At 38.0% G+C, this 17703-nt stretch overlaps 1 protein-coding gene across 1 annotated transcript in view; it reads right to left on the minus strand.

Annotated features, from left to right (window-relative positions):
* Positions 1–15271: 15271 nt before the first annotated feature.
* The window catches only part of LOC124505112 (protein NPAT), a 53805-nt gene continuing 51373 nt past the window's right edge, over positions 15272–17703 (minus strand). Inside the window, exon 18 of the mRNA XM_047070903.1 lies at positions 15272–16867. Within this exon, the coding sequence (XP_046926859.1) occupies positions 16790–16867 (78 nt within the window). The 3' untranslated portion in view covers positions 15272–16789. The remainder of the gene's footprint in view (positions 16868–17703) is intronic.

Genomic DNA, 17703 nt, shown 5'->3' on the forward strand with positions numbered 1-17703 from the left:
TCTTTGGTAATCTTGAAAAGTTTAAAATATTTTTGTTATAAAGCTATACTAGTTGAAACACCAGTGTTCAGTATTAGTGACTTTTAAGTAGAAGCTTCCATTTGAGACCATCATAATTTAAGAATCCCAAGCAGATTCCACACTGTCAGCACAGAGCCCAACGTGGGGCTCAATCTCACGGAACCGTGAGATCAAGTCAGATGCTTAACCGACTGAGTCACCTCGGTGTCCCTCCTTGCAGCCTCTTCAAAGTGAGGGCAGCTGTTCTGTTACACCGGCAGGGCCTCCTACCATTAATGAAGAAGCCACAGGTAGTGTGGTCAATGTTGGTGGAAACAGGAAGATACCCATGTGCTCAGGTCTCGGATGGGTACAACTTCTCCTATCAGCAGGCAGGATTTGGGAGGACAGGGGTCTGAGAAGATCCTGGGCATTGCACTCTGGATTACGAAGGGAACAGACTGCCTATTCCGGTATGCCACAGTGCCTGTCCTTAAGCAGGATAAAATGCACCGTGTCTTGAATTTCATTTCCTCTGGGAAAAAAAACTACACTCTAGGCAGAGGCTGGGCTACGTATGCCAGCCTCAGCTGCAGAGCTCCCTCTGCAGGGAAAGCTCCTGTTCAAGCTGAGGTGGGCAGTGGGGAGTGGGCGCGGCGGGGGGAGGGGCAGAAACGGTCACTGTGCATGGTCTCCTGGCAAATACTTCATTATGGATCCTTACCTTAGAAGGAAAAGGCAACATAAGGAAAAAAAGTTTTCTTTTTTAAAAATGTTTGTTTTTGAGAGGAGAAAGACACAAAATCCAAAGCAGGCTCCAGGCTCTGAGCTGTCAGCACAGAGCCTGACGCAGGGCTCGAACTCAGGAACTATGAGATCATGACCTGAGCTGAAGCTGGACACTTACGTGAGCCAGCCAGGCGCCCTGAAAAAAATGTTATTAAGATTCAAATAATACTTAAAAAAATATATCTGTATAGTAGTCACAGCTAACGTTTGTGGCTCAACCTGGACTAACTCTTTTAATTCTCACAAAGACTCTCAAGAGGGTAGGTACTATAATTCTCTCTACTATACAGACAAGGAAACTGAAGCACGGAGTAGCTGAGGTGGATACAAATCCAAGCAGAACTCCAGAGCCCAAGTTCTTTCTTTACTCACTGTGCTCGGTAAGTATCTGCCGTGACTGTAACATGAGGTGGGTAACATACACAAGAAAAGAAAACCCAAAATATGTTAGAATATTTCACTGAAGACTAACAGAATTAACACTGCATCTAAAAGTCAGTGATCTGGAAAAGCTCTCTGCTAATTCTGGGGAAAAACTGAGAGGAAAAGAAAAAAAGAACCAACCAGTAAATGGTATTCTTTAAAAAACAAAAACCTGTGGCACTCCCATCTTTAAGTACTAAGTGGGCAGGTTGGGAAGGCCTTTCATTAGCAAAATTAATGAACAGAATCATACGAAGATATTCTGGAGAAAACATCTAGGTAGAAAAATGAGTAGCCTTAGTTCTTATTTGTTAAACACTAGAATACATGCGACCTACAGATTTTTATTGAAATAAAGTGTTAAAGATATGAGAAATCTTTAGGTATGCAAGAGCTTTGGTATCTCCTCCAAAAATGACTAAATTTATTACCAGCACAGAGGAAGAAGAATCAAAATGCTATTTATTTTTGAGGGAGACAGGATCTGAACCATGCTGGTTCTTGCTGCCAGCAGAGCCCAATGTGGGGCCTGGAACTCATAAACCGTGAGATTATGACCTGAGCTGAAGTTGGGACGCTTAACCCACTGAGCCACCCAGGCGTCCCTAAAGTAGCTTTATTTATTTTTTAAAATAAGCTCTGTACCTGGCATGGGGCTTGAACTCATGATCCCAAGATTAAGAGTTGTATACTCTACTCACTGAGGCAGCCAGGTACCCCCAAATTAAAAATTTTTTAAGTTTAAAAGGACTGGCTGGGGAGAAAGGGAATGTAGGGGTAAAATAGGAGTTAAAAAAAATACATATATATATATATATATATGCGCTAAATAAAGGCGAATGCCATTAGAGTATAAACATGAGTTCTATATAATGAATCACCATAGAATATAAGAGCTGAAAAAATTAGAGGGTTGGCATGTATCACAAATTATGAGAAGGCAGAAAGTGTTAAGATAGGACTTTCTATATAAAGAAAGGACTATTCAAAACAAAGTTCTAGAGAACCTGAAGACAGACCAGAGAAGCCAGCAAACCCTACCTCTGATTTCTCGCTTGAACCCACTGCACGTTGCCGGCATCTTCCTAGAAGTAGTGTGTACGTTTGGTGTCCCACATTTTGCAGCTGCCACTCAAAGGTTGGGTACTTGCATCACTTGGCTTTGGGGGGCAACAGGGCCTGCACTCCTGGGTACTAGAGAATGGCAGCAAATAAGCCATTATTAATGGGTGCAGGAGCATACCCACGGGCTCCAGTGCACAGGGAGGGGGGGCAGAGAAGGCTATTGTTTGGTTTCTCTCTGAAAGGGCCCTAACCACCTGCCTTCCCAGCTGCTGCCTGACAGTGCAGCCTTCAGTCATGCCTGTGATCCTCCCTTCAGGACATTCAGGTATGGGTGTGCCCTCAGGTACTGCGAGCCACTGAGAACGGCAGCAGGACAGTCACAGAGTAAGAGAACAAAGAACTCTGGCCAGGCTAACAGATCTGGTTCATCTCCTACACAAGGTCACCATCAAGACTTGGAGGGGTTGTTGTATGTAATGTGTGGAAACCAAAGAAGAGAGTCCAAGAAAATGGAAACAACAAGATAAAACTGAACTAGCCTTCATGAAACAGAGACCAGTGATTTACCTGATAGAGTTCAAAATAATAGTCATAAAGATCCTAACTGTGGTTAGGAGAACAATAGATAAACAAGGGCAGTATTGCAAAAAAGAGAAAGTATAAGAAAGTATCAAAGAGAAATCAGAGCTGAATACAGTAACTGAACTGAAAACTTCAGTTCAGCAGCAGACTTGACCCTGTGGAAGAAAGGATCACCAAAATCAGGACAATGAAACTCCTCTAATCAGGAGAGTAAACAGAATGAAGGTGACTTAAAGGACTTATGTGAAAATATCCAGGGGACAAATACATGCATTACCAGAGTCCCAGAAGATAGGGGCCAGGAGCTTATTCGAGGAAATAATGGTTGAAGTCCCTCATCTGGGGAAGTGACCAGAAATCCACATCCAGGGAGCCCACAGAGTTCCAAATAAGATGAATCCACAGAGCTCCACATCAAGACATACCATAATTAAATTGTGAAAAGTTATAGCCAAGGAGAAAATCTTCGATGCAACAGAGAAAAATGATTTGTTACCTACAAGGGAAACTCCTTAAGACTATCAGTGCAGTTTTCAGCTAATTGCAGCCAGAAGAGACTGGCAGGATCTGTCCAAAGTGCTGAAAGAAAAACAACGCCAACCAGTACTTTACCCAGCAGAGTTGTCTTTGACATTTGAATGAGAGTTTTTCAGACAAGAGCTGAGAGTTCAACACCACTAGGCCACTGTTACAAGAAATGCTAAAGGGACATCTTCAACCTGAAACAAAAGTAAGCTAATTAGTAACAAGGAGACATTTGAGGGTTTAAGTGTCCCTGGTAAAGACAAATAGAGTGAAATTCAGAATACTCTAATGTTGTAATGGTGATGGGTACGTCACTTGTAACTGTAGTAAGAAGGTTAAAAGGCAAAAGTATTAAAATAAGTATAACTACAAATATTTTAATGGTTGCATAAGCTAAAAATAGCAACATCAAAACCACAGTGTACAAGTGTGGTTTTTGTATGCATTTGAAGTTAGCTGTTATAGCTTAAAATGAACTATTACAAATGTCCTGGTGGCACCTGGGTGACTTAGTGGGTTGAACACCAATACTTGATTTTGGCTCAAGTCATGAACCCAGGGTTGAGGGATCAAGTCCTGATTTGGGTGGAGCCTTCTCTCTCTCTCTGGGGAGCCTGATGGCTCAGTTGGTTAAGCATCTGACTTCAGCTCAGGTCATAATCTTGAGGTTTATGAGTTTGAGTCCCATTATAGGGCTGCGCTGTCAGGGCAGAGCCTGCTTTGGATCCTGTGTCCCACCCTCCTCCTCTGCCTCTCCCCCACCTGTGCACACACGTGCTCTCTCAAAAATAAACAAAAAAATTCTCTTTTCCCCCTCTGCCTCTCTCCCCTGATGGGGATTTCTAAAAATTAAAAAAAGGATACTTAAATGCCTTATGTAAGCCTCATGGTAACTGCAAAACAAACACCTATAGCAGATACACAAAAAGATAGAGTCAAAAATTTACCAAATCACAAAGGGAGAGAGAGGTGAAAAAAGAAACAAAGGGATTACACAACAGCCAGAGAACAATTAACAAAACGGCCATAGTAAATCCATACCTGTAAATAATACCTTTAAATACAAAGGAACTGAATTCTCCAATCAAAAGACACAGAGTAGCTGAATGGAGAAACAAAGACTGGACTATATGCTGCCTGCAAATGACATACTTCAGCTTCAAGGGCACAGACTGCAAGTGAAGTGTTGGAAGATGATATTCCATGTACGGAGGCCAAAAAAAGCACGGAAGCTATACTCACATTGGACAAACTAGACTAAGACATAGAGGAGGCAGGGGTCAAGCCAACAGGAGGTTAAACAGTTTCAAGTATTGATGCACCTGACACAGGGGCATGATATAATTAGGAAGGGACTTCAGGAACCTCTTTCAATAATGGAAAGATTGTCCAGACATAAAATCAAAAAGGAAATACTGCACTTAACATGTTAGACCAGATGGACTTAGATATTTACAAAACATTCCATGTAACAGCAGAATACACATTCTTCTTAAGTGCACATGGAACACTGTCTGGGATAGATCATGGGTCAGGCCAGAAAAGAAATCGTGGTTAAGTTTAAGGTGATCGAAATACTATCCAGCATTTTTTCTAACATTGGTATAAAACTAGAAATCAATTACAAGAAGAAAAAGTGAAAAATTCGCAAATATGTGGAGATTAAAAACCATTAAACGGAATCAATGGATCAAAGAAATCAAAAGAGAAATAAAAAAAAATATTGACACAGGGGCACCGGGCTGGGTCAGTCGCCAGAGCATGTAACTCTTGATGGTGGGGTTAGAAGTCTGAGTTTCATGTTTGGTGCAGATTACTCAAACGTAAAATTAGAAGAAAATGTTGACTGACACACAAGTGAAAATGGAAATACAACATACCAGAACTTATGGGATGTAGCAAAAGCAGTTCTACTAGGGAGGTTCACAGTGACAAATGCTCACATTAGGAATCAAGAAAGATCTCAAACACACTACACCTCAAGGAGAAGAAAACAAAGCAACCTTTAAGTTAGTAGAAGGAAGGAAATAACAAATATCAGATTGGAAATATATGAAATAGATACAAAAATGACAACAGAAAAGACCAATAGAGCTAAGAGCTGTTTTTTGTTGTTTTTAAAGCAGAAACAGAAAAACCATTAGCTAGACTTACTAAGAGAACTTGCTTTGGCAGCAAATATACTAAAAATGGAATGAAAATAAGATAATTCAAATATATAAAAGTGTAAATGAAGGAGACATCACACAAATACCACACAAATACAAAGGATAATAAGAGGCTACAATGAATAATTCCCAACACATTGGAAGACTCAGAAGCAGATAAAGTGCTAGAAACACACAACCTACTAAGACTGAATCATGAAGAAACAGTATCTGAACAGATCAATTAACAGTAAGGACATTGATTCAGTAATCAAAAACCTCACATGGAAGTCCAGGACCAGACAGTTCCACTGCTTAATTCTATCAAGCATTTAAATAGAAGAAATCATTTTATGAGGACAGCACTACCCTGATAACCAAAACCACACAAGGACACTACAAGAAAGAAAATTACAGACTAATATCCTGCATGAACACAGGTGCCAAGAGCCTGAACAGCATATTAGCCAATCAAATTCTACAGCATACTAAGCAGATCACATATCACAATCAAATGAGATTTATTCCAGGGATGCAAGTGGATGATGGTTCAGTATCTGCAAATTCATGATACATCATTAACGAAATAAAGTGTAAAAATGATGTGATCATCTTTACAGATGAAGAAAAAGCATTTGACAAAACAAAATCTGATAATAACTCCCAACATACTGGATATAAGAATATGCCTCAACTGAATAAAGATCACCTATGATAAGCCCACAGCTAATATACTTTCAATAATGGTTGAAAAGCCAAGATCTCATCTCCAAAACATGAACAAGACAAGGATGCCCACTTTCATCAATTTTATTCAATAGATTGGAAGTCCTAGCCAGAGAATTATGCAAAGAAAAGAAATAAAAAGCATGCAAGTCAGAAGGGAACTAAAACTGTCTCTATTTGTAGACAATATGACATACAGAACACACTAAAGACTATCAAAGTAACTGTTAAAACTAATAGATTTGGTACAGTCGTAGGACATAAGATCAATATACAAAAGTCCACTACATTTTTATACACTAAGTCTACTAACAGGGACATTAAACAAACAATCCCATTTACAATTTTATCAAAAAGAATAAAGTGTCTAGTAATACCTTTAACCAGGGAGGGGAAAGATCTGTACACTGATACTATTAAGACATTTACGAAAGAAACTAAAGAAGAAACAAACGGAAAGATATTCCATGTTGATGGACTTCAACAAAGAATCTGAAAATTTGTATGGAACTACAAGAGAGCCTGAATAGCCAAAGCAATCTTGAGAGAGAATATAGACAGAGGAATCACACTTCTTGAGTTCAAAGTTACAGTAATCAAAACAGTATGGTACTGGCATAAAGCAGACACAAAGATGAATGGAATAGAGGAGTTAGAAGTAAAACATGCAACATGTGATCAATTAACTTATGACAAAGAGACAAGAATATAAAATGGGGAAAGGACGGTCTCTTCAATTAATGGTGTTGGAAAAACTGGGTAACCACATGCAGGAGTGAAACTAGACCCTTTCCAACATACACAAAAATTACCCCAAAATGTAAATTAAAAGCTGAAATCTAAGATCTGAAACTGTAAAACTTCTAGAAGAATACACAGAAAGTGACCATCTTTCCTCCCAAGATTTTACTTAAATTCAAGTTTAGTTAACATACAGTGTAGTATTGGTTTCAGGAGAAGTTAGTGATTCATCACTTACATAGAACACCCAGTGCTCATCACAAGTGCCCTCCTTAATACCCATCACCCATTTAGCCCATCCCCCATCAACCTCATTGAAAGTGACCTTGGCAATGGTATTTTGAATTTGAAACCAAAAGCAAAGGCAGCAAAAGCAAAAAAAAAAAAAAAAAAAAAAAAAAAAGGAAACAAATGGGCCTACATCAGACTAAAAAGCTTAGGCACAGCCAAGGAAACCAGCAAAAAGAAAAGACAACATATGGAATGGGACAATATTTAGAAACCATGTACCTGATAAGGAGTTAATGTTCAAAAAGAACTCCCATAAGTGAACAAAAAACCAAGCCAACTAAAAAATGGACAGAGGATCTGAAGAGAGCTTTTTCCAAGGAAGACGTATAAATGAGCAGGGGGTACATGAAAAGGTGCTGTCAGTAGTCACCTGGGAAATGAAAATCAAAACTACAATAACGTATCACGTCACACCTAGTAGAATGGCTATCACTGAAAAGACAAACACTGGTAAGGATGTGGAGAACAGAACCCCTGTGCACTGTTAATGAGAATGTAAACTGGTGCAGTCATTATGGAAAACAGTGTGGAGTTTTCTCAAAAATTAAAGACAAAAAAATCAGAAAAAATAGGAAAAAAAAAATATTCCAAGGAAATGAAAACAGGACGTTGAAAAGGCATGATCCACAGTAGCTAAGATACGGAAACATCTAAGTGATAGTCAACAAATGATATAAAACAGAGGTGGTAAATACATGCAATGGAATATTCAGCCACAACAAAGAGAAATTCTGCATATGCAACAACATGGATGGATCTTGAGGGCATTATACTTAGTGAAATAAGCCAGAGAAAGACAAATATTGCATGCTATCACTTATATGTGGAATTAAAAAAGTCGAACTCCTAGAAACAGAGTAGGAGAAGTGTTGCTAGGGGTTGGGATGGGGGGAGTGGTGGGTGGAACCAAGATTTTGTAAATGGGTATGTACAACATTTCAGTCTAATGTGAATATGCTTTCGGGATCTGATATATGACAACAGTGGATAATACTGTATAGTTGAAATTTTCTAAGAGCTCAAAGGTCACACACACCCAAAAAGATAAACATGGGAGGTGATGGATGTGTTTGATGGGAGGAATCCTTCCAAAATGTACTGTAGATCCACTCATGATGTACACTTTAAATATTTTAACAATTTTAATAATCAATTTTAACTCAATAAAGCTGAAAAAAAAATGACAGTGATAGTTATGACAGTGACAGACTGCCCTAAGCAATATAGGAAAACAAATAAAGTGAAAACTATGGCCAAGGGGCGTCTGGGTGGCTCAGGTGGTTGAGAGTCCGACTTGATTTTGGCTTAGGGCATGATCTCATGGTTCATGAGTTCAAACTTCACGTTGGGCATCTCTACACTGACAGCATGGAGTCTGCTTGGGATTCTCTGTCTGGCCCCCTCAGAAACAAACGTTAAAAAAAAAAAAAAAAAAAAGAGTTAAAAAAATAAAAAGAAAACCATGGCCAAGATAATTCTATGGGAAAGTAAAGGTTTAGGACAAAAGAGTCAAAAACAAAGGTAGATAGAATTTGATAGTACAAAATTAAAGATCAAAGCTAAGCATATTTATAACGAGAATATTTGTTTTTTGGCATCCATGCAAGATTTACAGAAATATCAACTTATCTTCTTACCAGAATAATAAAAACAAATTTTTAGGCAAATAAAGCATGCTTATTCTAAGTAATTAAGTTAACATATAAAAAATAACAAGAATAGGAAAGTACTTACCCTATCTTCCAAATCTTGATGTATTAAGTTGAAATCAGAACTAAATTCATAGCCTTAATTAAATGCTTGCATAGTTTTAAAAGGAAAAAGCGAGATAACTCTTGATTCAATTTAAGAAGTAAAACATGCAGAAGAACTCTGAAGAAAATAGCAACCATTTAAGAATAAACTACAAATTAGCCAATCAGAACAGTATACAATTTTTAGATTTAAGAGGTGGTTTTGTCAAAAAAATTAATCTCTAAAAAGAATGGGTAAGATTTAGAGGAAAAATATGGTATTTAATTCAGACTAAAGCTCCAAGCCTGGTTATACCCATCAGCCTAGAAGAAATCTTGGGGAAATAAAATGAATTGCTTCTGCAAAAGCCTGCAGGCTTAGGTGATTCAGTTTCAAAGAATAATTATTTCCCGTTCTCAATAATCTGTTGCAGAGTACAGAAATAAAAAACAGCATCGGTAGCTAGTTGTGAAGGTGCTTATTATGTTCCATTGACGTAAATGCTCTAAATTGTCTTAAACATCACATTAATCCTAAAATAAGTACTATTTATTATTCCAATATTCAGATAAAGTGGAAAGACACAGAAAGTTTCAAATTCATTGAAAAACTGGCATAAGCTTGAAACCAATCTCATTATAAACATTAAAATGCTGACAAATCAAGTTATATTTAAAGAATCACTAAGATTGCAAAGTATACAATATTAGAATATAAAAACAAATTCATGGATTTAACAAAAATATTTTAATTGATGTTAGAACAGCACCTAATTAAGCTGAACAAATACTCCTGATGTAAATTCTTAAAACACTGCAAACAAAATCCAACACTGTATTGAACATTCTCTTTAAAATGAGGAACAAGACATGGAAGTCTACTTTGATCATTACTAGTTGTACTTGAAGGGCTAATCAGTGTGGTAAGAAGAAATGAAATTAGTTAATAATTATTTAGGGATGATACATCCTTGTTAAGTAAAAAGTAAGCATCAGGAAAGTCATGGCTCTCACAGAGCTCACTTTGTTAAGGGGCTCAAATATAAAATCTAAAACACAAAGATTTCCTACAGTAATCAAGCTGGTGTGTTACTGGCACATCTTTAAAATGTAGACCAATGGTACAAACTTCCAGTTATAAATTAAGTCATGGAGATGAAAAGTACAGCATTGGGAATACAGTCAATGACATTGCGATAATGTTCGACAGATGGTGACTACACTTATTGTAGTGAAGACCAAGTCATGTGTAAAGTTGTTTGCATCAATGTTATATACCTGAAAGATAACACTGTAGGTTAATGATATTTCAGTTAAGAAAAAAGAGGTCCAGAGGCAAACTCACACATACACAGTTTATCAGCTCCTGACAATGGGAACAGTATGACATATTTGGGAAAGGACAGTCTTTCTCAGTACTGGTGTTGGGTTAACTGGATATCCATATGGAAAATGATTTCCAGATGGATGCTTAATGAAAACACAAAAGGCTGACCAATAAAACTGCTAGAAGAAAAACATGGTAAAATATTCAGACATTGGACATCCATGGACTTGTATCTAGAACACAGAAATGTACGCATCAGTAAGAAAAAGGCAGACAACTCAGTACAAAAGTGTTCAAAGGCACAAACAGAGGGGCGCCTGGGTGGCTTGGCCAGTTAGTGCAGTGCAGGGGCTCTGCACTGACAGCACAGAACCTGCCTGGGATTCTCTCTCCCTCTCTTGCTCACTCTTTGTCTCAAAAAAAAAAAAAAAAAAAAAAAAAAAAGACATGAACAGATACTTCACGAAAGGAAATAAACTATCCAAATGGCCAATAAGCATTTGAAATGGTGTTCAATTGTCAGGAAGAACCAAAATAAAACTGCATTATGATGTCAATATACACCATCAAAATGGCTAAAATGAAAACACCGATTACTGACAATGATGTAAAACAAATGGAACTCTTTTTACAATGTTGATAGTGGCACGATTTAGCAAAACCACTCTGGGAAACTGAAAAATGTGAATAAGGCTGTATATGTGTAACCCTATGAGCCAGCAACCCTATTCCTGATTATATAACCAACTGAGAAGTGTAATACATTCACCCCAAAAACGTACAAATATATTCAATTCTATTTATAATAGCTCCAAACTGAAATGTTCAACTATAAAATGGATTAACTTAAAATACATAGCATTGAAGATGACATCTGAATTGCATATGAGTGGATCTTGCACTATTGAGCAAAAGAACTTTTTTTTTTTTAATTTTTTTTTTTTCAACCTTTATTTATTTTTGGGACAGAGAGAGACAGAGCATGAACGGGGGAGGGGCAGAGAGAGAGGGAGACACAGAATCGGAAACAGGCTCCAGGCTCTGAGCCATCAGCCCAGAGCCCGACGCGGGGCTCGAACTCACGGACCGCGAGATCGTGACCTGGCTGAAGTCGGACGCTTAACTGACTGCGCCACCCAGGCGCCCCGAAAAGTCAGATGTTTTACTGATTGAGCCACCCAGGCACCCTTATTATATTTTCATAATACATGTTATGGGGGTGCCTGGGTGGCTCAGTCAGTTTAGCGTCCAACTCTTTTTTTTTTTTTTTTTAATTTTTTTTTTCAATGTTTATTTATTTTTGGGACAGAGAGAGACAGAGCATGAACGGGGGAGGGGCAGAGAGAGGGAGACACAGAATCGGAAACAGGCTCCAGGCTCCGAGCCATCAGCCCAGAGCCCGACGCGGGGCTCGAACTCACGGACCGCGAGATCGTGACCTGGCTGAAGTCGGACGCTTAACCGACTGCGCCACCCAGGCGCCCCTCAAAAGAACTTTTTATAAAAGACTATAATATTGCACGAATACATTCACAGAGAGTTAAAAAAAAAAAAGCTCAAATTATGGCGTATATATAAACCAAGACAATTATTACCCTTGGGGTGAGCAGTCACTAGAGGAAGTATGAAGGGCCTCTAGGGTACTGGTAATGTTCTGGTCTCCATCTGGATGATGAAGTGGATGTGTGTACTTTTAGGAAACCCACTTTAGTATGTGAACTTAACAGCTGGTGCACTCTGTTATTTTATGCTTCCATACAAATTTTACACTAACTAAAAAACAATAACCAGTTAGAACGAGAGTTCTCTAAAAATAGCAACAACAAAATACTCTGTTTAGCAAGAAATTTATGAGGCTAGCGGCAACTACAAAGCTATAGATATATACCATACTGCCCTTACCATTTGCCTCTTTCATTGTCAGTTAACTTACAGGGTTAATGTACTTCAAATGAATATTCCAAAAGAATTAAAACATTTAAAAAAATGTTTTTAGTTTTGAGAGAGAGAGAACACTAACAGGGGAGGGGCAGAGAGAGAGGGAAAGAGAGAATCCCAAGCAGGCTCCACACTGTCAGCCCAGAGCCTGATAAGGGGCCTGAACCCACAAACCATGATATCATGACCTGAGCTGAAACTGAGTTGGATACTTAACTGACTGAGCCACCCAGGCGCCCCCCACAACAGAATTTTAATTCTAAATAAAACTAGTGATTCTAAACAGTTAACTAGGACACATGGCAGGAGTGAGTACTTGAAAAGAATAGTAGTTATAATGGACACAAAGCTATAATCATTTAATCAATGGCACAAAATCTATACACCACAGTATATAGTATACATACGTATAAGTTTTTTTTCATGTTTATTTATTTTTCAGAGAAAGAGAGACAGAGTGTGAGCGGGGGAGGGTCAGAGAGAGAGAGGGAGACACAGAATGTGAAGCAGGCTCCAGGCTCTGAGCTGTCAGCACAGAGCCTGAGGCAGGGCTCGAACTCACAAACTGTGAGATCATGACCTGAATTCAAGTTGGCCGCTGAACCGACTGAGCCACTCAGGCGCCCCTATGTATAACTTTTATTAAAGTTTATTATTTTTGAGACCGAGACAGAGACACGAGTGGTGGGGACAGGCAGAGAGAGAGGGAGACACAGAATCTGAAGGAGGCTGCGAACTGTCAGCACAGGAGCCCACAGAAGGACTTGAACCCACGAACCGTGAGATCGTGACCAGAGCCGAAGTCGGATGCTCAACTGACTGATCCACCAGGTGCCCCTGTATGTATAAATTTAACATAGGTTCGGCGTCTTTGGTCTTATACCTTTAAGGTTAGCTGGGTTTCATGATTCATAATATTCAGGATTTTTAAAAAGTAACATGATGTGTGTATCATACCCAGTTGAATCTCAAACAGCACACTAAGCACATTACTACTTTTCTAGTAAAACGTGAGTATCCATACCAAATGAGATAAAGATTCATGTAGCCTCATGTCAAATCAGGTCAGGTTTTGCCATAAAATGATTTTGATGCTAAACTTAGGGGAAAAAATTGGTGTCAGAACCTTGTGGATTTTAGAACTGTGAGTAAGAGATTGTGGATCAGGACAGAGTAAGGGAGACATTATAAGCAGATGCATGTGAAGAGAGAAACCTTATTTTCATCAATTATAGAATCAAATGGTTAAATATTTAGGGAAAAATTGGACTTTGATCCTTACCTCAGACCAGATACTAAAAAAATTTTTATATGGGTTAGGAGCTCATACCTAATTTTAATAAATCAAGAAATAAAAGCCTAGAAACCAGTGATGATATTCTTCACTGTATCTCTGGTAAGGGAGAAACCGATGCTGTGGAAGAAATGACAAACTGAAAAATTTTTCTGCAAGAATTTGGGAAAAAATTTTGAGATCCTTAAAAAAAAATGTGCACTCAGTTTTTAATTTGGTAATTCTGCTCTCTAAAATGTCTCCTAGGGGCGCCTGGGTGGCTCAGTCAGTTGAGCGTCTGACTTCGGCTCAGGTCATGATCTCACAGCTTGTGAGTTCAAGCCCTACGTGGGGCTCTGGGCTGGCAGCTCAGAGCCTGGAGCCTGCTTCGGATTCTGCTTCGGATCCCTCTCTCTCTGCTTCTAATACACTCGCATTCTGTCTCCGTCTCTCTCAAAAATAAATAAACATTAAAAAATATTAAAAAAATAAAATAAAATGTCTCTTAAGGAAGCAACTGATAACACAAATAATAACTGGTTACAAATCTGTCAGTGCTATTTTTTTTTTAAAACTTTCTAAGCTTTTAAATCATTCATAAATTAAAATCATGACTCTTAATGGCTGTCATATAAATGTTTTTCTTTTTTCTGTTGGTAAAAACTGGAAAATGCTTGGTATTATTTGAAGTGAAAAACAGCATTAGGATGTTATATTTACAGTTTAAGTTCAGCTATACAGAGAAAATAATTTAGGAAAAAAGCATGCCAAATGTTAACTAGTGTTTATAAAAAGAAACAAGTCTATGAGGAGAAAAAGCCTGGGGGGCGCCTGGCTGGCCCAGTCGGCAGAGCACGTGACTCTGAATCGGGGGGGGGGGTTGTGAGTTTAAGCCCCACGTTGGGCACGGAGCCTACCTAAAAAAAAGGAAAGAAAACAAAAAGGCTAATAATAAAGTGAAAACTTCATGCGGAATTTCAAGAAGCTGAGGCTATGGCTGAAAGATGGTGGCTTGAGAAATAATGAATGTAAAATATATAATAATATTGCATTTGAATTTCCTCCTTATCAAAAATAAAATCTTATCCTCCCCTAAGAGTCATGACATCTAGCCTTTGGCTGAATGCTGATGGATGCTCTTCCCATGTACAACTTCAACATACTAAAAGGTTCTAATAATATCCGGGCTAAAATAGTCAAACACTTTAATTACAAGAATTCCCAGATTTAATACACGACTACATTAATCAGTAAGTAATGTCCACAATAAACAGCAGATCCTTACGTGTACTTACAAAAGTAGGCATAAGTTGTTTATAGTATATATACTCTGATCCAAAAACGTAGTCCCCGGGCACCTGACTGTTAAAATAGATTACCGAGTATATGCTACAACTAAGTCCAGTACTTTGGACTTTTAAGGTAAAATGGAGGTTATGGTTTTACTCTTGAACGTCAATGCAAGTTCCAAGTACAGGTTGTTTTTGGACTATATCTAATGGCTCCTGGCTGGTGACCTAACAATCTTGAATAAAGCAAACTTTATTTGTATGTGAATTCTTAGTACTTAGCAAATACTAATACATATTAATTGAATGAGAAGAAAATCTGTATTTTCCAACATTATGTGAACTTGTGAAAAAGTGGCTTGCAAAGGAATTTAATCAAAGTATCTAAATGAGAATGACTGCCAATATAAAGTAGTTCAAACTTTTGAAGTTACCGAAAATATTTATTCAAACCTAACTGTAGTACAGTATCACACTGAGTTAAATAAACATTAAGTGTATGATATGTAGTTCCTTATGAATAGACCACTGCCATATCATAACTCACAAGACAAATTTCTGCAGTAAGATTCAGCAATTATGACGTGATTTCCACACTGAAAAAGAGAAGTAGGATGCATTTAGTTTTTTGAAGGCCCAGTATAAAAAAAAAGGCCGAGGAAAAGGACTCTTTAACAACATACACACCTGTAGAAAAAAATCCTGATATACTGATATTTAACCAAACAGAAAGCACTTAAGAGAATATACTTTAATCTAGGCACAATTGGTCACATATTAAAGATAATTTCTGTTCTCATAAAGATTTAAATGAATTTTTCAACTTAACTGATGCATGTGAGTCTGAAACAGAGAAGGCACCTCTTTCATTCTCCTTAAGGACTCTGTGACAGTTAACTCTTCGTAACACCTTAGGGGGCACTATATCTAAGTATAGACACAGCTATGTAACAGCCCATTTTAGGAGAAACTACATTAAAATATAAAACTATGATTTTTCTTTTTTACATCTTATGATGGACACAGCTTCCCAGACGATGGCCCTCCACACAAGCTTTAACCCAGAACACAAGACTTAAATCAAATGTGCACTGGTCACTACTACGTAAGAAGTGCTATGGATTAGTGCAATTCTTCAAATCCCCAGTATGTGGGGGAAAAGGATATACATACCAAGAAGTCTCAACTACCACATGAATAGACTTTGTATGGCTCAATAGTCTAAACATTTAAAGTTCTGTAAAAGATCTCAAAAGTTATAAACAAAAGATCAGAGCACTCAAAAATGGTTTACAAAATTCTCTTTAAAACAAAGAGACCAGAACCATCAGAAGAAACAGTGAAAGTGTAAAACTTCAGTAATATAACCTTTACTGTAATAAGAAGGGGTAATAAAGTATTCACTCTAGAAAAAATCCTAAATTGTTAATTTCTGGTCTCTCTACCACCAGATGAGGTTGTCATCACTTCTGTACTACTTTGTGGCTGTCTTCAAACATCTTGTAGGACAGTCACCAAAGGCAACTGTAAGGAAAAGCATCATTTTCCCCCCAAAAGTGAGAAGCTAGTCCAGATGCATCAACCTCAGAGTTAGGGATCACAAGAAGTCAAAAAACACAATGTAAGAACACTAGGCTGATTTAACCTCTATTTCAACCAGATTCATACAATATTTACAGTACATAATTGTCACAGCTATACAGTTTTGCAGATTGGATTTACTTACATTTCTGCAAATGTTTTTTCCAAAATAAAAAATATACCAGGTAAATCTATTTACAAAGTAGGAAGCTGCTTCAGAAACAGCATGATTCAGGTATAAAGTGAAATTTCAGTACAAGGAAAGTGCAGGTCAGGTTCTGTCAGTATCTCATTCCCTACACTCAGAGTTTAAGGGATACGAGTTTTAAACAGCTACTGTTCTTTTAGGTTCAGAGTGTTTACTCATCATAATGCAATGATAACAAAAATTTGTCCACATCCATTCCAGCTGGAAATGAACTGGGTAGCTTCTTTTTCTGTTAAAAAAAAAAAAAAAAAAAGAAAAGAAAAAAAAAAGAAAAAAGAAAGAAAGAAAAGAAAAAAAAGAAAAAATAAACCTAAGTTAACATATTGAACTCAAACAAGGGCAAAAAACTTTCATTTACAACCTTATATCAGGTTCTTCCTATACTACTACAATTCTGCCAAAACTTTTAGTTCACTGGAACTTGAGTTACACAGAGAAGCAGAAACACATTTTCTAAATCCAAAGTTACTAAATTATACCTCAGTGGTACTTTAACATTAGTTTAGGGCAAAAGACATTATACAAATCCAGAGCTGATGAATGCTGAGTAAGATAGAACACGCTTTCTATAAAGGTGGTCATTATTACCAAACCATAAACCTTAGAAAGCTTTACTGACTGTCAGTCACAGGTACCGTTCAAGTTCCCAACACTTAATGCACCCCACGTATTTTATCAACACTACACTCAGGGAAGACGTGTGGTAACCTCGTATCAAGTGATGCAGCCGAGACTTGAGACTCGGGCGCCACGGGCTTCACCACAGCCACAGACCCAGTGAACAGAAGATGTGAGATTCCGACCCGGGCTGGCACGGCATCGAGGCCAACACTCTTCCCCCGACACCATACTTCCCGTAAGACATCCTGAACACCTTTCTTTCTATTCAGTTCACTCACTAAATGGCTAAAGAGGTTTAGGAAAAATGGGTTTCAGTTATCAATGCTCTCCCTGCGTTACCTTCCCACAGAGAACTACGGTCAAAGAAAAAACAGGTAAATGTAATTTTTCCTCTGCTCCAACACATTAGTATCTGTTAGAGCCAATGGAAGAGATGGCAGGACG

Source organism: Lynx rufus, unplaced genomic scaffold, assembly GCF_022079265.1.
Source record: "Lynx rufus isolate CCGP_SWC_20201006 ecotype Redwood Valley unplaced genomic scaffold, mLynRuf1.p SCAF_9, whole genome shotgun sequence".
Classification (NCBI taxonomy): domain Eukaryota; kingdom Metazoa; phylum Chordata; class Mammalia; order Carnivora; family Felidae; genus Lynx; species Lynx rufus.